Source organism: Apodemus sylvaticus, chromosome 11, assembly GCF_947179515.1.
Source record: "Apodemus sylvaticus chromosome 11, mApoSyl1.1, whole genome shotgun sequence".
Lineage (NCBI taxonomy): Eukaryota > Metazoa > Chordata > Mammalia > Rodentia > Muridae > Apodemus > Apodemus sylvaticus.
In genome coordinates, this window is record NC_067482.1 from 1315740 (window position 1) to 1338164 (window position 22425).

General features: G+C 42.7%; 1 protein-coding gene across 7 annotated transcripts in view; it reads right to left on the reverse strand.

Annotated features, from left to right (window-relative positions):
- The window catches only part of Pcgf3 (polycomb group ring finger 3), a 41370-nt gene that overhangs the window by 12171 nt on the left and 6774 nt on the right, over positions 1 to 22425 (reverse strand). For 2 of the 7 annotated variants that reach the window (XM_052198310.1, XM_052198305.1), the window contains exons 1-8: positions 20196 to 20366; positions 17853 to 17892; positions 17456 to 17596; positions 16038 to 16155; positions 14744 to 14840; positions 11613 to 11668; positions 4789 to 4896; positions 3420 to 3508 (exon numbers count right to left, since the gene is read on the reverse strand). In XM_052198310.1, the coding sequence (XP_052054270.1) occupies positions 3420 to 3508; positions 4789 to 4896; positions 11613 to 11668; positions 14744 to 14840; positions 16038 to 16146 (459 nt within the window). In that variant the 5' untranslated portion in view covers positions 16147 to 16155; positions 17456 to 17596; positions 17853 to 17892; positions 20196 to 20366. Of the gene's footprint in view, positions 1 to 3419; positions 3509 to 4788; positions 4897 to 11612; positions 11669 to 14743; positions 14841 to 16037; positions 16156 to 17455; positions 17597 to 17852; positions 17893 to 20195; positions 20368 to 22425 lie in introns of those variants that run through there. The other 5 variants (XM_052198311.1, XM_052198312.1, XM_052198309.1 and 2 more) reach the window with 4 other exon arrangements.

Genomic DNA, 22425 nt, shown 5'->3' on the forward strand with positions numbered 1-22425 from the left:
CTACTGCTCTATGGGCATGCCTGTGGGGAATTTTCTTTCTTTTTGTTTGTTTGTTTGTTTGTTTTTAGTTTTTCGAGACAGGGTTTCTTTGTGTAGCCCTGGCTGTCCTGGAACTCACTCTGTAGACTAGGCAGGCCCCGAACTCAGAAATCTGCCTGCCTCTGCCTCCCAAGTGCTGGGATTAAAGTCATGCAGCACCACTGCCTGTCGGGAAATTTTCTTTATTGCTTATTGATGGAGGTGTGCCCAGACTACCCCAAACAGGTAATCCTGTATTGTGTAAGAAAGCTTGGTGAGCAAACCAAGGAAAGGGAGTCAGCTGGCAATATTCTGCTACGATCTCCACTTTGGCTTCCCTCTATGATAGACTTGTAATATGTAAACCAATAAATCCTTGTCTTCTCAAATTACATTTGATCAGTGCTTTATCTCAGCAACGGAGAGCAAACTAAGACAGAAACTGATGTCAGGTACATACAATAGGGTGTTACTATGATGGACCTGTTTCTGTGGCTTCATGCCTTAGACTGTTTCATGCAATGAAGGTACAAAATTTTGGAGCTTTGGGCTAGAAAAAGCGCATGGGGGGGGAGGGGGAGGGAGGGGAGAGAGAGAGAGAGAGAGAGAGAGAGAGAGAGAGAGAGAGAGAGAGAGAGAGAGAGAGAGAGAGAGAGAGAGAGTCTTAATATGTATATAGCTCCGACTGTCCTGGAACTGCACTATGTAGACCGGCTGGCTTAACCACCTGCCTCTGCCTCCTGATTGCAGGGAGTACAAGCATGAGCCACCATGCCCCCCCCCCCCAGCTTTTAATGTTTATGTGATATTTTTCATTAGCAGTAGGGGATATGGAGCCTGAAGTGGCCACTTCCTATGGCCAGACAGGACTCCCAGTGGAGGGATAAGGACACTAACTCACCCACAAAACCTTGACCCAAAATTTGTCCTTCCTACAAGAATTGCAGGGACAAAGACTGAGGGAATAACCAACCAATGACTGGCCTAACTTGAGAACCATCCTGTGGGCAAGAACCTGACACTAGTAATGATACTGTTATACTTGCAGACAGGAGTCTACCATAACTGTCCTCTGAGAAGATCCACAGGGCAGAGGCCCAGCCAAACATTGTACAGAGCTTGGGGAGTCTTATGGAAGAGTTGGGGGAAGGATTGAGGGACCCGAAGGGGACAGGAACTCCACAGGAAGACCAACAGAGTCAACTAACTTGTACCCTTGGGAGCCCCCACAGACTGAACAACCAAGCAAAGAACATTCATGAGCTGGACCAACTGGAGCAGAGGCTGTCCCTGAATCTGTTGCCAGCTTGTGGTTTCTGTTTCCCTAACTGGGCTGCCTTGTCCGGCCTCAGAGGGAGAGGATGTGTGGGTCTTGCAGTGACTTAATGTGCTAGGGAGAGTTAGTACCTGGGGAGGGGACTCCCCCTAATTGGAGAAGGAGGTATAGGGGGAAGGGCTTGCAAGAGGGATGCTGGGAGAAAAGGGGCAGTTACTACTGGGATATAAAGTAAATAAATATATTAATGGAGGAAAAATATTCAAGAAAAGAGAGAGTGAGAGAGTGAGATAGAGAGAGAGATGGAGAGGAGAAAGAAGGAAAAGGACAGGGAGAGGGAGGAGGGGAGGGGGAAGGGGAGAGGGAGGGAAAGGAGGGAGAGGGAGAGAGAAGAAAAGAACCCTGTGATTTCTGATTAGTTGGAGCTGAAGAATCAGATGTGATTTACAAGAACAGCACCACTAAACTGAAACCTTTGCTTTACTGGGACAATTGATGCTGGTCAGCTGGGACTGAGAACATCAGCTGTGATTAGTAATAGACCCAGCAACATGGAGGCAAAATCTTCCACAAAGTACTTCCTCAGGATAACTTGCAGAAGCCACAGTCCATTGCGAGGTATGAAGGCTACACGTTAAGCTAGCAGCAGAATTTAGCATGTAAGCAAAAAAGGAAAAGGCAAACAATCACAACAGTCAACAACAGGGATTTTTTTTTTTAACGGCAAAACAAAGAAAACGCCTTGAACAATTCTATGGCAACCGACAGAAAACTGTCATAAGCAATGCCGGGGCGGGGGCTGGGCAAGGCCCAGAGATCCAGTGGCTTCCAAAAGCATAGGGCTGAGTTGTGGCAAGGAACATGATTCTCCAGAAAGGCTGGCTGGTATGTGGCCTACAAGGTGGGTCTGTGTAACCGGGGATGGGGTGGGGGGTACTGCTCAAGAATTGTTGCAAGCACCTACAAACAGTAACCTCTGTTACTGAGGCTCAGAATCAGCACAACACATGAGACCTGGGGCCACTGCAAGGGGACTGCAGTGCTTGCTGCCCACAAAGGCAGACAAAGTTGTCTTCTCACCAGAGGAATTCCATCATTCCAGCCCCGAATATACTTACTGACTGACTGACTGTCTGTCTGTCTGTCTGGGCTGAGACCACCCCACTATTTGCACTTTTATCTCCCAGGAAGCTGCAGAGTGACTATTTCTGGTCGACTTTGGCATCATGACTAAAGTCAGATTGGGGGAAGGACCTGTCTCTTCCAAGGACATCATGCTAAGTTTTCTTGGTGGAGGCGTGCACTGGTTTTTTACATATTCCCAGCATACACTGATTATCACATGCTGACACAATCACCCATGGAACAGAGTAAGCTGTTTTCAGTGGACTGGCTGAGGCTGTGTGTAAAACAGCATTACCTAGGAATGACAGCATCTCTGTTCCTCGTTACATGTCTCACTCTTGTTTCCCTGCTGCTGGGAGAGGACAACTAAGCACCGTGACAGCCAACAGTCATGGCATTTCATTACTCAGTTTCATCAAAAGCATCACAACTATTAGAACTGACAACTCAGACAGTACATTAGGAAGTTCTACAGACAGGGATACGGAATTTTATCAGATCCTTCTACGGCACTTCTGTGGCGATATATATGTGCGTGTGTGTGTGTGTGTGTGTGTGTGTGTGTGTGTGTGTGTGTGTGTATGTGTGTGTATATATATATATATATATATATGATTTTTTTAACCTGATAATGTGGCAAATGAAACATGGCTAGCCCTCAACATTGCATGCTTATTTCCCTTCACTTTGCTGATGGGTCGCTTCCCTTGGGGGCACAGCAGAGAAGATACGAAACCACTAATAGTGAGTATTTGCAGTGAGCTGTAAAAAACATAATCTGATTGTGGACTGTAATTCTGCATGTTTGAAATACTTTATAGTCAGCACGTGTTGCTTTGATAATTAAAACAAATAAATGAAAGGAATATAAAGAAAAGTTAAGGAATCAATAGGAGGAAAACTTTATGTTGTTTGATCCTGTTACATTTTCATGAGCCACTGCAGTATGTGAACATGGGATAAACTGATGCCAGAAAATTCACAGAGGGGGCGTTTTCACCTGCTCATCACTCCTGTGGTAATCGTTGTCCTCCTCCTGCTTCTCTTCTGCTGTCTCTTTATTTGAATTGTCGTCTGCTTTGGTTTCACCTTTTAGCACAAACAGAAAATGTACAGGTTGAAATATCTCTTATCCAAAATTCAAAAGTTCTAGTATATAAAACCTTTTGAGGTGTAAGTGGAAACTGTCATAAGAATTAAAATATTATATACAACTTTTCCAAAATGGGGGAAAAATCCAATTTAGAAACACTTCTGGCTTCAAGCATTTTGGACAAGCAAAGCCCATATGAAAACACCATATTATAATATTTATAAAACCTGGCAGTATACTAAAAATGATATTGACATTTACTCTACTGAAAGCATACATACAAGGAGCTCAGTGACAGCAATTAAAACCATTCTGCATGTTTGCTGAGGAACTAAAGAACTCTGGGGTATAGCTGGATGAGGCAGGTTTTGGATTATGTGTCTTAGGGCACTCAGTAGATTTTAGATTATTTAAGGGGCTGAGAAAATGGAGAAAGTGACACAATTGATAAGGACTTCAGTGACAATCCCCCAGGACCACTCAGCACTTACCATAGCAACCTACTCCTCTAAGAAGCCTGGCTCACGGAACCTGACTTTTGGACATATACTCAGGACCGGATTCCCACGTCACCCTCCTTACCCACGCCTACCCAGCCTAGTCTGGCTCTCACTGGGGCCTAGGTACCAACTTTCCTTAGGCTGTTAAGCATATACAGGGTGATCTTAGTATTTCTCAGGAATTTATATGGTTCTACTAGCAAAGTGCCAGTACTTAAAGATTTGAATAATTTATTAAATACTGACTTAAAAGCAGCAATTAACTTTCAGCTCAAATCCAACTGGCATTTGTTATTTTTATTATAGAGCAAACAAAGTTAGAATTTTCTTTTCTTTTTCTTTTCTTTTTTTCTTTCTTTCTTTTTTTTTTTTTTTCGAGACAGGGTTTCTCTGTAGCCCTGGCTGTCCTGGAACTCACTCTGTAGACCAGGCTGGCCTCGAACTCAGAAATCTGCCTGCCTCTGCCTCCCAGAGTGCTGGGATTACAGGCGTGTGCCACCACTGGGCCGGCACAAAGTTAGAATTTTATCTTAATACTATCCACCACGTTTTCTCCTTAGGCTCTCTGTCCAATCCTGTTCCCTACCACATGACCCTAGGCACTTTCTAGTATCTCTTGTACTCTTAACAGGTCCAGCTACCAGGGTTGATGAAGAACCTTTTCGGCAACCATCAGAAAAGGTCATTTTCTGGAAAAACCACCTAAGGCAAAGTGCTCTGTGAGGGAAAGCTTGATAACTGAGCTCTGAGCTGCATGGCCTGAGGAAGCTACTCACCATTGCGGGGGTCTAAGTGCTGTTTTGCTGAGCACGCCTCCCCCTTGATGTCACCTGGTACCTCCATGCCCAGTTTGTGATAGAATTCCCTCTGTTTCCTCATTTCCGCTATTAAGAATGGAGACAATTTTAATATTCAGTAGGAAAGGACTTAAATAGTAAAACTGTTCACTAACATCACATGAAGAAACTTGCAGATTAGATGATGAGTCTAAAGGATGCTACTAGTAAGAAAATAAGCACAGGTCAGGATGGGAACCTTAATGACCAAGCTGCAGGTATTCAAGAACACTGAGATAGGACTCAGGTGGGAAGAGCTGTCTTTCCCTATAGACCGGAACCCACAGAACCCTAGCATCTAGCATGAATAGATGCTTTGCAAACCCTGACTGTACAAGTATGAAGATCTATAAGCTGTGTATCTGGTCAAAAAAAGAGCCCTTCTACAGTGGAGGGAAGCAAGGGCTCAAGCAAAAAGATGGCGAAAGTAACAGCTTGGGATGTCCTTGGGCCAGAGAGATGATTCAGTGGTTAAAGATGCCTGCCACCAAGCCTGACAGTCTAAGTTTGATACTGTGACCCACAAGTTGTGACCAACAAGTGGAAGGGGAGAACTGATTCCTGCAAGCTGTCCCCTGACTTATATATCCAGCCACAGCACCATATACCAGGACACACACACATGCATCCCACATGTACACATACATATACAAAATAAATGAAGAAAGAGAGGTTCCCATATATAATCGTATGAAAGACAGTCCTAAAACCGGAGCACGGAACAGTTTCTGACAAAGGGAAGCCACCCAAAGTGGCCTCAAAAACAGCTGTGACCTGAACACCAAAAGCCCAGAAATCAATGATAAGGAACTCAGCAAAGGCAGAAATAACTCAGCTTCTGACACCATGATTATTGCCTACTTCCTTAATTTTCACTTATCATAACTTCATAATTAAAAAGGATAAGAAAAAGAAACACCAGTGTATGGTTGAATCAAATGTCTTCTGAAGACTCATGTTTAAGGTTGCCAACTATGGGGCTCTTGGGAGGTGACTGGATTAGGAGAGTCCTCACTTCCAAGGATGGTCTGATAACATTCCTGGAAGGTGCAGAAGGCAGGGCCTAGCTATAGGAAGTAGGTCCCTGAATGCTTCTGGAGAGTAATTGTCTGTTTTTACTCCTGTGTTTCCTGGTCACCATGATGTAAGCAACTTTGTTCTGCCATAACCTTCCACCACAATCTTCTTCTGCTTTACCATGACATACAAATAATGGAACCAGATGACCATGGCATTTTGGACTTAAAAATCCCAAAACTATATGACAAAATCACTTCTCTAAGTGGTTTGTCACAGAAAAAAAGTCTAATATGCCCAATATCAGGTATATACAGATACAGAAATACCACCAAGATTGTTGGCACAGGCCTATTAATCCCAGCACTTGGAAGGAAGATGCAGGTGGATCTCAATGAGTTCAAGGCCAGTCAAAGCTGGATAGTTAGATCCTATCAACAAACAAACAAAAACCCCCACTAAAACAAAGAAACAAACAGATACAGAAACATTAATTGGAATTGTTTTGGCATTACATATCTAATTATATCTAAAATACATTAGAATTTAGTTAGTTAGTAATGTTACCAATGTTAGTAATCTATCCTAAAGGCAAGCATGTCAGTGTGTAAGGATGTCTTACTTGTAAACTAAAGAATCACACACAACTTAAATGCTGCATGACCAACATTTGGAGCTGAGCCATTTAAATTTGGTCTATAGTATATAGGTCTCCTCTGTCCAGCAGATATTCCTACAGAGGCTGTAAATATTTCAGCATTGTCCAGAATCAACAGGCAGAGTAAATCCAACAGGTGCATCCTGGAACCAGGGTAGGGTCACTTATCCCAAGGAATTTCAAGCAGCCACTGTAAATGGTGCAGGTGACAAGGCGCATGTGTCACGATGCAGTTATGGAAGAGACAGACTATAAAACACAACTGGCTCAGGATCTACTAGCGTAATGCCCACACACTCAAAAAAAGAAAAGAAACGCAGGATTCTCTTGGGATTTAGATGCAGAACATCATCTGAGACTGTACAAACATTCCTAGTGACAACATTCTGCCAATGAGTCGACCTGAGTTAGGTGTGTCTGCTGGGCCCACACCAACAGCAAACCAGATTCTATGCACACCAGCCCCACTCAGCGTCAAGCTCCAGCTGTCTACAGGTTTTCTATGTAAAGAAGCAAAGCAAACCTAAAGCTCTGTGACCAGAGGGTAAAAATGGGATGCTGATGTTTCCCTCAGTAACAAGAGAGAAGCAAATTTCCATAGCTTACTGTAGATGAAATTCAAATTCAGTAACAAGGGACTGGAGATAGACTAGGGCTCTGCAGTTCAGTCACAGAACACTCGTCAATCAAAATAGAGTAGTGACGATGAAGTATGTTCTTTGTAATGAAAGCCTACTATAAGAAAAATGAAATCTTTTTTGGGGGGAACACTTATTCAACTGTGGTTAAAAGTTACTGCTTCAGTTTCTCACCCCATTGCTTTGTCTCACCAGCCAACATTCGAGGCAGTTTCCCCCTGGAAACCCCAACAGGCAGGCAATTTTCACTCTCCCTGCCATCCTCCAATTCCAATTCTTCAGTCTCATCCCTAACCCTGCAGCAGAACATCTGCAGGGGCCTGTCTTCTTCTCTTCTCCCATTCACTGCAGATTCTACAGATCCTCATATCAGACCCAGTCTTCCTCCTGTGAACCCTCTCAGCCCCATCCCTTCTAGCCCACCCCCACTCACAAGCTCTATCCAGGGATCCCAAGTGGTCACACCTGACAGGGACTCAGAAGAACTCCCTACCAGGAAACCCACAGCCATGACATATCCTTAAGTGCTACAGAGAGAAACAGTAATTGAATGAATGAATGAATGAATGAATGAATGAATGAAAATGGAAAACTTACTCAACAAAGACTAGATGTCAACACCTAAAATTACAATTATTCCGAATGCAGATACACTTAGACATAAGCATAAAAACAATAATTCCTATCTTGACTTATTTTTTCACTCAGTAGTGAGTTATACAGTTTCCACGAGGTTGTAAACTCTCTGTTGTTTCTACTGATGTCCAGCTTTAATTCATAGTGGTCAAACAGGATAATGTATCTCCACTCAAGCCCAACAACCCTACTATAGTGGGCCTTGAGAAATGCTAATGCACACACAGGGATTTCAAAATAGCTTTTATGAATATGCTTAACAATCTTAAAGATATTAATAAATCCATTACAATACAAACAAATGGTAGAATGAAGAGAAGAAAATTGTTCAAGACATGAGAGCAGAAAAAAAGAAAACCCAAACTAAGGGAGCTGGGAATGAAAAATTTTGAAACAGGAACCTCAAAGGCAAGCCTCACCAACAGAATATAAGAAACGGGCCGGGTGGTGGTGGTGCACGCCTGTAATCCCAGTACTCTGGGAGGCAGAAGCAGGCAGATTTCTGAGTTTGAGGCCAGCCTGGTCTACAGAGTGAGTTCCAGGACAGCCAGGGCTATACAGAGAAACCTTGTCTCGAAAAAACCAAATCCAAAAAACAAAACAAAACAAAAAGAATATAAGAAATAGAAGAGAGAACCTCAGGCACTGAAAACAAGATAGAAGAAATGGATACCTTGGTCAAAGAAAATTTAAACTGAAAAAAACTCCAGGCATAAAACAACCAGGAAATCTGGGATACCATGAAAAGACAAAATCTACATATAATAAGAATAGAAGAAGGAGAAGAAACCCAGGTCAAAGGCACAGAAAATATTTTCAACAAAATCATAGAAGAAATTCTTCTTAACCTAAAGAAGGAGGTGCCTATCCAAGGTAAAAGAAGCATACAGAACACCAAATAGACTGGATGAGAAAAGAAATTCTCCATGACACACAATAATCAAAATACTAAACATACAGAACAAAGAAAGAATATAAAAAGTTACAAGGGAAAAGTGACCAAATAACATATAAAGACAGAGCCATTAGAATAACACCTGACTATTCAATAGAGAATCTAAAAGCCAGAAGGACTCGGACAGATGTTCTACAAACTCTTAAGAGACTAGACAGACTACAATACCCAGCAAAACTTTAAATCACAAGAAATAATTCAATCGCAAGAAAGACATTCCACAATAAAACCAAACTTAAGCAACATGTATTATCTATAAATCCAGCTCTTCAGAAGACACTAGAAAAACTTTCAACCTGAAGAAGTTAATCACACTGCAGAAAGTATAAAAATATAAAATCTCAGACCAGCAAATGAGGGGGTTGGGGGACCCAACCCACACCACAATAAAATAACAGTAATCAACAAACACTGCTCATTAATAACTCTCAACATCAATAGTTCCAATTCCCCCAATAAAGACACAGATGAACAGACCAGATTAAAAAAAAAAAACAAAAACAAAACAGGACCATTCCTTTTGCTGCATCCAAGAAATAATCCTTAACATCAAAGACAGACAGGGTAAAAGGTTGAGAAGATATTCCAAGCAAATGGATCCAAGAGAACAAGCCAATGTAGTCAATAAAATAGACTTCAAACCGAAACTAATCCAAAGAGACAGGGAAAAATAATATAGACTCATCCAAGGAAAAGTCCACCAAGAGGATTTTACAATTCTTAACATCTATGTGATAAATACAAGGGACCAACGTTCATAAAAGAAACATGACTAAAGGTAAAATCACATACTAACCCTCACAGTGAGAATGAGTAATTTCAATACCCTAATCTCACCAACAGAGAGGTCATCCAGAGAAAAACTAAACAGATATGCTCGAGCTAACAAACTATAAATCAAACAGATCTAACAGATATTTACAGAACATTTCACCCAAGCATAAATGGATATACCTTCTCAGTACCTCTAAAACTGACCATGTATTTGGACACAAAACAAGTTTCAACAGATACAAGAAAACTGAAATCCCCCCCCCCCCATCCTATCTGAGCACTCATGGACTCCTTTGATGAGTCTATGGATTAAAGCTGGGTATCAACAACAGAAACAGCAGTTTACAAACTCATGGAAACTCAACAACTCACTACTGAATGAAAAATGGGCCAAAACAGAAATTAAAAACCCTTTAGCATTGAATGAAAATGAAAATACAGCATACCCAAATGTATGGGATAAAGTGAAGGCAATCTTAAGAGACCAGTCTATAGTACTAGTCTATAGCACTAAGTGGCTAGCATACCCAGAAGTTCTATAACAAGAAGGAATATCCAAAAGGAGTAGATGGCAACAAATAATCAAACTAAGGGCTGAAATTAATAAAATAAAAACAAATAAAAATACTGGACAGGGGCTGGAGAGGTAGCTTAGTGGTTAAGAGTATTGACTGCTCTTCCAAAGGTCCTGAGTTTAAATCCCAGCAACCATATGGTGGCTCACAAACATCCATAATGAGATCTGACACCCTCTCCTGGTGTGTCTGAAGACAGCTACAGTGTACTTACTTGTAATCAATAAATAAATCTTTAAAAAAACATATACATAGTACAAAAAATTAAACAAGGACTTGGTTCTTTGACAAACCCTTAAATTAACTAAAAGGCAGAGAGATGATTCAAATTAACAAAATTAGATATGAAAAGTGGGACGTAACAAATACTAAGGAAATGCAAAGAATCATAAGACATACTTTAAAAACCTATACTCTACCAAATTGGAAAAAAAATTTAATGGGATAATTTCCTTGATATATACCATCTGTCAAAGTCAAATCAAGATCAGATACTTTAAACAAACATAAACCATAGTGTAATAGATGCGGTCATTAAAATCCACTCCCCCCCCCCCAAAAAAAACCATCCCAGGGCCAAATGGTTTTAGCACAAAATTATACCAGACTTTCAAGGAAGAGTTAACATCAATACTCTCTCCAAATTTATTAGGCTACAATTATCCAGATAAGTAAGCTGCATAACGACCCAACAAAGAATATTACAGATCAGCTTCCCTTATGAACACGCAAAGTTTCTCAATAAAATACCTGCAAACCAAATTCAAAAGCCTATCAAAACGACTATCTACCATGATCAAGTAGGCTTCATCTCAAAGGGGTACAGGACTGGTTCAACACAAAACCACATGATCATCTCGTTAGATGCAGAAAAGGCTTTTGACAAAATCCAAACCCTTTCATGATAAAAGTCCTAGAGAGTCTAGGGATTCAAGGGACATACCTCAACATAGAGGTGATTTATAGCAAGCTCACAGCCAATGTCAACCTAAATGGAGAGAAACTCAAAACATTTCTGTTAAAATCAGGAACAAGACAAGGCTGTCCACTCTACGTACCTATTCAATATTGTGCATGAAGTCTTAGCTAAAGCATTTAGACAACTGAAGATCAAGGGGATGCAATCAGGAAGAAAAGAAGTCAAAGTATTTGTATTTGCAGATGATATGATAATATACATAACTGACCTTAAAAGTTCTGCCCAGAAACTCCTACAGCTGACACTTTCAGCAAAGTAGCAGGATACAAAATTAACAAAATCACTGATCCCAGCATACAGAAATCTTCATATACTTGGCTATATGCTTATAAAATTCTATTGCAAAAGCTTCTGAAGATCTCAGTATTTTATCTCGAGATATTCTTTGTTGTTTCCTGAGACTAACAGGAAGACAATGCAGAATCTAGAACTAAGATATGTGGCAAACGAGAGGATGCTGCTGAGGAAAAAGTCTGGGTCCCAGGGCCAAAACCCCAGCTATGCGCTCAAGCTGAACAGCATTTCAACTCACCTTCCTGGAGGCCTGGCACCAGCTTGTAAACAATGTCCTGCATGGTTCTGTCATGACTGCAAAAGAGAAGAGGGGGGTCATCAACCAATGTAAATGCTATAATTATTTACATATTTAACAACTCAAGGTTGGATTTTCCTTCTAGTTTGCAATAAAAAAACATGTGCTAAAATATATCTAGAACTTGAACTGATGCATCTTTTAAATTAAGTTCCAGCTATTTGGGACGAGAAGGTCACTCTGGGAACCCTGATCCCCAGTCTGTTGGACAAAGGGTTAGGCTCAACTTGTTGGGACACAGTCAAACACAAAAGTGCAGAACTACTTTATCTACATCTGGTCCTATTATAGTTTGCTACTTTTAAGCATTCGGTATAATTATGTCAATTATACAATAATATTCTTGATTAAAGTGTTAGAGAATTTCTTAATTTTCAAAAGATTTTTAACTTCTAATCCTTACTCTATAAGCCTATATGAATCCAGTAACTAACCAATGATTACACTTCAACAAATGCACAGGAATCTAGCCAACCTGGACTCAGTCGTGGCCATGTCCTAGTGTAACTGCAGCCATCTAACATCACTCACTGCATGCACCAACTTCTGGAAGCTCTTGGCTACGAGGCCAGCTACACATTGTATCAGAGTCATATAGAGCTCCAATCCTCCTTGTCACTATCCACACCTAGTGGTGTGGAACGCGGTCCACACCTAGACCAGGATGCACACACTCAGGTATGAATTTGGACTTTGTAGACTGGAGCCTGTGCTGACTGCTTTTGCCAACTTGGCACAAACTAGGATTACCTGGGAAGAGGGAACCTCAATTGAGGAACTGCCCCCATCAGACTGGGTCTGTGGCCATGGGTGGGGGTGGGGGTAGGGGTGGGAGTGGAGTGGGGTCTTAATTAGCGATTGATATTGGAGAGCCCAACCTACTGTGTGCAGTGTCACCCCTGAGCAGGTGATCAAAAATTGTATGAGAAACCAGGGTGAGCAGGCCATGGAGATTAAGCCAGTAAGTGCCTTTTCTCTAGAGTTCTACTTCAATTTCTGCTCTGATTCTTACAGTGATGAACTGATACCTGGAAGTATAAGCCAAATAAACCCTCTCCTCCCCAGACTGGTTCTGGTTAGTGTTTTACCACAGCAACAGAAAAGCAAACTAGAGCAGGACGACCCTCCATGCACTTGATGACCTTGACATCTACCACACTTACCTAGCTTTGGCTGGAACTCCCCAACACTTGGGTACCAGGCAATGACATTGGGCTCTGTCTACCTTGGGAGCCCGGTAAGAGGGCTAGGAAATGGGTAAGTAGGACACATAACACAGGGTACTTTTTGAGTGAAAGGTTCTCAAAGTGGAGCTGTTTCTTCACAATGAGCCTGCTCCCGCTCCAGGCTGAGAGTGGTGTTTCAGCACTCTCTGCTAGGTCTACCACAGGCCCAGAGCATCTCTGCTAGTCCTGGTTGCCCATCTTTCCACCCTAAATCCTGAAAGTAAACTGAAGCCAATAAACTCCTTTTACATAATACCAAAGTGCCCACAGGTGTTCTCAGCTTGCCCCATAAGTAGAGAATCAGGCAAGAGGTGGGGGCAGGTGAAGCCAAGTCAGGAGCAGAGAATGGCACCAGCAAAGGTACGACCCCAGACTATTTCAGATAGAACTCAAATACTGCCAGTGAGAGGAGCTAAGGAAGTTGGAGCTATAGCTCAATCGGCAGAGTGCCTCCCTGCATTCAGAGCTCCTAGTGTGATCCCCAGCATTCCATAAGTGGGTGTAATAGAACACACTTATAATCTCAGCATGTGCATAAAAGCAGGCAGATGAGAAGTTCACGGTTACACAAAATCCTGTATCAATTAAACCAGAGAGGCTAAGAGCCTCTCTTAGGTCAAAGAGATGGCAGGTAATAGCTGCTAACCAGCGCATAATGTAAGTCACAACGCTCAGGCCAAGATGCCACCCTGCTTCCTTTATTTATCCAACACCTGATCCATTGCTGTGCTCCTCCCCCAGTTTTCTTCTGTGTTTGCATGGCAATCGGAGCTTCCACGAGAGGGTCTGCCCACAAGACAGCTCCTTTGTGTTCTGCCTCCCATCCCCAGGCCCAAGGAAGGCCGCTCACCATCCCCGTCAGTCAGTGGTTCAAAGGGGGAACCTGCTCCTGAGCTCTACAGAAGTGCATATCAGAAAGAAAGAGGGTGACACAGCTTGTGCTGTCATGAGGCACATGAGGACAAAAGAGAAGAACAGAGCCCTAAGACAGGTGGTATCACAGGAACAGAGAGGTGATGTATAGGAAGGCACAAACTACGGTAGTGGGCTGAGGTGTGCCTAGAGACACCACGGTAACAGAATTAAAATCCCACCACCATTCAGCACTGGCCAGGACACAGAGCACAGGAACTTGGGAACTAGGAATGTGGACAGAAGTTCCCTAAGTCAAATGTCATCCACCTACTCCACAGACAGGACACTGGTAAGGACTCGGGACAGAACTAAACACCAAGAGCTCCTAGACATTTCCGTATGTCCACCACACAGGCCTTATGCAAAGCGTATGTGAAGAGATGACTTGGCAATAAAGCTAGGAACACAGAAAGTACACTCTCATCTCACACAGGAAACAGAAAGAGTGGCATTGGTAGTGTTGTCTGGAAGCCTGGAGGGGCTTCCAAGGTCCGAGCAGTCAACTTGAACTGCTACTGCTCCCAGTTGGACATGTGACTTCAAGCTGTCCATCTCTTTCTTTTAGTTTATCTTCTCTCTGATGCCCTCATACCATATGTATCTGTGATTTCATTTCCTTCTGAGTGGCTCTTGAAGTCAAAAATTCCACTTATAGGCCCTTGCTTTTTTGACTGAAGTTCCTGCCTAGAGGCAAGTTACTACTCTAAAGAAAGGTAGGTCTGGGGTCTCATTCACTTCAAACTTTCAGTTTAAGAAAACTTACAAGATTCCACTTGTTCTCATGGTCCCCCAGGGCAAGTGCTGCTGGATAGCTCCTGCCATGGCCCTGGTCACTTACAGTGTAGCATCTGGGGACTGAGAAGAAGGTGGCCACTACCATGCAGATGTATGGAGCATGGTCAGGGAGCACCAGCCCATGTCCTTACTCACCCGATATACTGTAATGGGTGGCTCTGATGGATCACGATCCTGCAGGTGGGGCAGGTATTATTCTCCTCCAGGTACTTCACCAGGCAGCTCCTGCAGACTATCCAAAGGGAGAGGATGATAGCAACCCAGAAGGAAAGTTCTGGCTGGTACCATGTCCAGCCAACTCCAAGATGACTAAGAGGACACTTTCATAACCAACCTCCTCTACATAGTTGCTGACCTCTGAAAAGGGAGTGCCCTTGGACTGCACTGTACCATTACCATCTACACAGCCCTAGTCTAGGAACTAATGGGGAAGAAACATCAAAGAGTGCTTAAGTCACTACGTGGCAAGAGCATGAGAATATAACTAATATTTTAAAATTCTGTATTTTGGCCTAAAAGATGACAACACTGTCTTCCACAGCAAAATTAGGTAACATTCAGTGCAACTGACTAATATAAAACTGTACCACCAATTTCTAACACAATCTCAGACTAAAAAAATTCTTCAAAAGTGGAAAACATTTTTAAAAATGCAAAATGTATAGGATGGAAATTATGTGTTGTGAGTTTCTAACTTCATGAACTCAGTGGTCACTAGATGCTCTTTTTACAGCACTTATGCCTCCAGGTGATCCACACATAACATCTGTCTTCCAGTCAGAGAGAAAAACTAAGAAAAAAAAATCTTAGGGAGCTGGAGAAAGGGCTCTGTGGTTAAGAGCACTTAGGTGCTATTATGGAGGACCTAGGTTTGGTTTCTAGCACCCACATGATGGCTCACAACTGTGTGCAACTCTAGTTCCACAGGATCCAATGCCGTCTGACTTCTGCAAGCACTGCAAGTAAATGGAGCATATACATACACGAAGGCTAAACACTCAAAGATTAAAAAAACAAAACAAAAACCTAAAACAACAACAATACCCTGCATAGGTCCAGGCCTGATAGGCAGAATAAGTAACGTGCAACGGGCACCACACTGACCGGGCACTGACCCACCAATGTTAGACTGCTAAAAAGAAACTGACTTCACTTGAAATCTCAGAGCACAATCACCACCAGTGGCCAACTTGGCTTGACAGACCAACAACAAAAGAGTAATTTTCCTTTGTTCAGCTTTCCTGAGAGGAGAAACCACCCTCCAGAAAGTTACCTACAACATCCCTAGTTTAAGGAAAGCTTTCCAATCCCCACTCAAGGTCTTCATTCTTCTCCTGGCCCTGCTGCCTTTGTGCTCTGCTAAAGCCCTAAGCCATGTGCAAGAGCCGCCCCCACCCACTCAGATCAGGGCAGAACTGGCAGTACTCACATGTGTGCAGACACTCAGTAACCGTGGTTGCGTCAATGAGGTAACCGCTGCACAGGCGGCAGGTGATATGGGCATTTATATCCCAGAGTTTAATCTTCCTGGTCAACATCTTTGGCTTCTGCAAGAGAAATACACTGAGGTAACTGTGATGACTAATCTGGGTTGTCAAACTATCTACATCTAGAATTTAATAAAACCCATGGGGCTGAGATATACCTGTGAGTAATTTTTTTTTCTTAATTAAATTATTTAAAGTGGGAAGACACAGTTTTAATCTGGCTCTTTTGAGGTGGGAAGATACACCTTTAATCTATATCTTTCGAGACAGGAAGATTATTCTGGGCCACAAAAAGGCGTGGAAGAAGGAAGCTTGCTCCTTGCCAGCTTGCTCTCACTGGCAAGTTTGTCTCTCCACTGGCATTGGAGGCTATTTCTTTGGGATGTCAGTGTATACCGAAGTCCAGCAGAGCCATCCAGCCCCATGGGCTATAAACAACTACTGGATTCTTGGACTTTCTGTTGGGAGACAGCCATTGTTGAACTAGCTGGACTATAGCCTGTAATGAATTCCATTCTTTCCTCTTCCTCTTTCCTCCTCCTTCTCTCTCTCCCTCCCTCTCTCTCCTCCTCCTCTTCATCTTTCTCTCTCCCTTCCCCCCCCCCCCCCCCGCTCTGTTTTTCTAGAACTCTAATACACCAGGTATGTTTCATTCCTAGCTTCCCTTTTCTCTACCCATAGATATAGTAGGTATACTGCTATATCCCAGCCTTTTTGTTGGACAAACGGCCATCCCATCTCATCTTATCCTATCATTGAAGAGTGACCCACCTCAGATTTCAATGATAAGTAAAGTTCGAACCTCAATTCAGGGGACTGCCACTAGCTACTACATTGTCTACCAAGAAGATATAGAGCTCCAAAGAAGGTTAGATAAGGTCCTGTAGATCTAACCTAATCACCAGCTACTTTGACCTGAATCTACCATATGACCTCTGAATATTATAGGTGATATCTGGGTCCAGTTCCACTTCAGGAATTTAGCCATCCTCATCTTTATACTTTTTGTAAGAGGGAACAGTTAAATGTCCACTCAATGCCTGACAAAACTAATTTATGAGACATCCATCATCAAGTTACCACCTAGATCTTGCTTTGCTCCAGGCTCACCAACTGCCTTTTAGACACTGAGCATATATGGCCCCAACGAAGTCCATCCTGATCATAATACCACTTCTAACCATGCACCTCTCCTAGACAACTGAACGATCAATACTAGACACCTACCCCACCCTGAATTAATGGTACTCTAGAGAGTATGTACAGAGTATACAGAGGGCCAAATTCCTCACTCACGAGACATAGCCCAGACCTCCCTCCTCTAGATAGCAGGGCTCCTTGAGGGAATCCCAGACCTCACCTCCTCTGGATGTCTGCGTGTCCTTCCTCACTCGGTGGCATGGAGGCTTCAGGCCACCAAGTGGATGCGATGATCCCTCCTTACTCTGAGTTCTGGCTGGCTTCTGTACCTTCCTTCTGACCCTTGTTCCTTTTCCATTTTCTAGCACAAAGATAGCACTGTTACTTCAAAGCACACTGATACCAGTCCTACACACAGTCCCACATTAAACCCTTACTACATCTTAGATAAGGTCTACATATTAAATCATGGGACAGAACCCACCAGAAATGCTGATCAAGAAGCACAAATAATTCCAATGATAGTTGCTAGAGAACAAATTTCAAGGAAATATTAGGTGGCCACCATACTGAGTCACAGGTAGCCAGAAAGGAAGATAAGTTTCAGCTGCACTTACCTGTGAATGACAGTCTGGAATCTGGGCTACATTGTGAAGTCTGTGGAGAAACAGAGACAGGTGTCACCATGGGAAGATCTTGTTCCAACCTCTATCCTCTAGCAACTCTCAAAGACTGTTTGGTTAAACATGCCTGCTTATTTACCTGCTTTAAGTCATCAAGTGAGAATGATAGTAAAGACACTTCAGTGGAGACACCTCCCAAATTTCCTGAGCCCTGGCCTAATCCAGAGCAGGTGACTCCACTACTTGCTTAGAGCCTGAGAGGCAGGATGGGTATCTGCAGAAGCTCCAGGTAACAGTGGGCCTCGGGTGACCTGAGAAACCTCTCACAAGGATGATGAGAGCACTTTGTCACTCACTTAATTTGATACCTGCAATATCTACATCCTCACACCAGACTAAGTAATTATCTCTCCTAGTCACAGACTTGCCGCCCACTCAGTGAATATGCCCTGGGCCCTGTGTGCACTTACCATCCAGGAGTGAGCTAAGGCAAATGAGCCAGGTATCCAAGCTAGGATATGGAGCTGGGCGGCAGCTAGAGAAATCCTGATATAGTGATCTGGGACCTCCCAAGAACAACTCTGCAGGCACTCTGCTTCTTGATTAAGGTGCTCTGAGGGTTCCTAGGATCCTTGCTGTGGATTCCTTGGTACTGCCCTTGAGTTCAGGGGTTTTTCCATGTGCGAACAGGAGGCATTGTTGCCAAAGAGCTTGGTAAGGTGCTTCTAGTCTTAACTAGAATACCAAGACTGTAGGTATTTGTAATTTAAGGACTAATAACATACAACCTGGAGGCAGTGTACCCTAACATGTGCTTAAATAACCTTACTCTTAAATGCAACTAAGATAATTTCACCTTTAAAAAACTTTCCAAAACTTCATTTAAAAATAAATTTATATCTGTCTGTCTGTCTGTCTGTCTGTCTGTAGAAATGTATGTAATTTGTGTATTTCTGTGCCTACAGAGGCCAGAAGAGGAACTTGGATTCCCTAAAGTTGAAGTTATAGGCAGCTATGAACTACCTGATGAGGTGCTAAGAAAGGCACTTGGATCCCTGGAAGAACAAGTGTGCACTCTTAACCACTGGGCCTTCTCTGCAGCCTCAGAACTGCATTTGTTTATTGACTAATCCAGGAGCCTTGTACAAAATGAAGAAGGGAAATGAGAAGGTAGAAAAGAGGGAATATGTCCTATCAGATAAACCAAGGGAGGACTGACAGACATGTCAGAAACATTTAGAGGAAGAGGAGGTCTGTATTAAACTAGTATTAAAAGGCCAGGTCTGTATTAAACTAGTCCCTGCTTAGTATGGAGGCCACCAACCACTTGAAATTGCTGTCCCTTGAAACTTGGTGGCTCCTATGACAGAATAACCAGAATGTATCATTCATCGTTTTGAAATAGGGTTCACTATGCAGTCTTGTCGTTGTTGTTTTTTTGTTTGTTTGTTTGTTCAAAACACGGTTTCTCTGTGTAGCTCTGGCTGTCCTAAAACTCACTCTGTAGACCAGGCCAGCCTCAAACTCAGAAATCCACCTGCCTCTGCCTCCCAAGTGCTGGGCAGTCTTAAAACTCCCTGTGGACCCCAAATCGCTTGCTCTAGCCTCTCAAGTGTTGGGCTTATAGCATAAGCCACTGCACCTGGCTTTCTAATAGTATTTAATTCTAGTGCTGGGACTGAAGTTGTGTGCCACCATACCTGGTTTACTTGTAATTTTTTTTAATGACATTTGAATGAAATGATAAATTTCTAGGAGGGAAAAACTAAATTGAGACTAATAAGGAAAACCCAATATATTCTCTACTATGGGAATTGAATAGTCAAAAAAAAAAAAAATCTTCAATTAAAACTCTGGCTCTCTATTCCTACCATATCTGAGAGCAAATTACCCTTCCAGCTGGTAAAGTATTTAGAGCTAGAGTATGCTTTGTCTATCCTGTACCAGGTCCTGAGTGCAGATTCCCAGTACCATCACACACAGCTAAAGAAAGGATCTCTAACTCCCTTTATGAAACTAACTACTAGCCATACACCAAATTCTAACAAGATGAGATCTGGAAGGAAACTAACAAACCTGCCTGCCTTAAGCTGAGCATCAGCCACCCTTATCAATCAGTACACAAAGGGAGAGTCAATCACTCAGGACCAAGTTAGGTATATCCCAGGAATACAGGTAGGCAACAGTATAGGAAAAACACCCCTTATACCAAAAGGTAAAAGTACAACATATACTCTTCCCAAAGACATATAAAAATGATTTGATAAATCACCCAATGTTATTTTCAGAAATTCTAAACAACTGTAAGGAAATAACCCTATTGAAGGAGACACTAACACGACTGCTCAAGAACTCAGAAGTGAGTTCTCAGCTCCACGCACAGTCTCAGATGGAGGTGACTAGGATGGCATCAGCAGGCAGTCCATGAGAAGATAGGCTCTCACACAACAGCTGTTCCTTAGCAGTTAGGAAAACGGTGCTCCCAGCTGTGCAGGGCTCTTTGTAGAAGAAACCTGCCCACAAGGAACATAACAGTGTCATCTCATGGGACATAAAAGTCCAGAAGGGTGAACTGCCTGCTATGGGCTGGCCAGCAAGAGCAGCTCATGGGTCTCAGGAAGAGGCCTCGAGTTCTCCCCACTATACAACACAATGATGAAAAAAGCATCTTAAATTTTAAAACAAATGACAGACGTGCTCCTAGTGGTAGGGTGGCACTAGATCACACTCATAATCCCTCAAGGCAGCTAATATTCAACAGTGCATGTGATGCCATATTCACATGCTGACTAGGTCAGGGGTATTCATTCCTTTTTCTAATTAACTGTATCACTGAGTTATGTGACTCTGTTATGAACTGAGAAGCACATATCTACAACACATTAGGATTATAATGGGACCAGGGCTTGGCAACTCAAGTTCTCAAGATGGTGTGGTGTTGCTGTTCTACTTACTGTCTGCCACAGGGCCAGCCATACCTAAAATACTACTTGGGATTTTAGGAAAAAACTTTGCCCACTTCTGCTCTAAGTGATGAAAAGAGATTCACTAAGGAGAAAATCCAAATTAAGTGAATTTCAGCTGATCAACTTTATTACTAAACAGGAAATATAAATTAAAAACCCAGTGAGACTTACTTGGAGAAAATGGAGTATGCTGGTGAGCAATGGGCCATGTACCAAGTGCCACGAATGTGCAGCATTAAGGGGAGAGGTTGACATTCTGTGGTAAAGGCAACATATACATCCTGCCAAACGCTTCTCTGGAGGGTCCAGCATTCAGAACCCAGCTAAGTCTCAGAAGCCCTCCCATATTCATGTGGCTAAATGGCCAGCCTGGTGTCCTCTCTGAGTCTTCTAGGAATCGCCTATTTCTATTGCTGATTACACTGCACATCATCACATCTGTGGTTACCAGAGCAGACAAGCATGTGGACATGGCCAACCATAACAACCATGGGTTAGAAACTACTATGCAGGCAGGCAGGCTGGCAATGAGGTTGGCCACTAGTCTTCATCTACGGCAGAGTGGGAATGTGTGCTGTATTCCCAAAGACTGACATGCCCTATACACACTTATGAATAGGGGATCGGAGTACAGGGGGCTCATATTTCTATAAGTAGGCAGGCCTGGGCCCAGACACTTCTGCCCACTCTGCACATGGCCTAGCTTGTAGCTTCCACCCAACAGCCTCCCCAGGGCTAGGGTTCATATGCCCTAACTTTAGTTAAGACCTAGTTGTCATAGAATCTCAATTTATCTCAGCTTTGGGACATGCAGAAATTTGGATTATAGTTAAAGCTGAAAAATACAGGCCATAAGACAGTCCTACACATGAAGAACTGCATATGCCTGCTGCCAAGCCTGAATGGCATGAACTTGATCTTTGGGACCTACATTGCAGGAGAAAACCAATTCTCAAAAGCTGTTTTCCAACCCCCCCACATGTGCTTTAGCATGCCTGTGGCCACCATAACCCACATAAATACATGTACCAAAAAATGAGTTAAAAAAACATTTTTCAAGTTTTTTAAAACTAGAAAAACTGGCTAGAGATACCTCAGGTGGTAAAAGCACCCCATAGAGCCCTGGAGGCATGGTGGTACACATCTTTAATCCCAGTACTTGGGAGGTGTAGGCAGGAAGAATATAGGCTCAAGGTCATCCTTAGCTATATGTGTTTGATACCACCCTGGGTTACAAAAAACCTGTCTAAAAAAGTTTTGTTTTTTTTTTTTTGTTGTTGTTGTTTTGTTTTTAGACCCTGGCTAAAAAAAAAAAAAGAAGGAAGGAAGGGAGAAAGGGTAGGAGGGAGGAAAGAAGGTGTCCTCATTAAAATCAGTAACACAAGCTGACTCTCCTACAGATAAGATCTAGATGAAGTCACCACCAGATCTGTGTCTTAGGCACCACTAATCTGATCAGATTCCAAACTGGTCTCCTAAACAGTCCAGGCATAATACATATTAATGAAGATGGTAACTTTATCAATACGAACAATTAAAAAACATAAAAAACAAGTCTTTTGCAAATAAGGCAGTTGCCAGCATTCAGCTGCTGACAACTG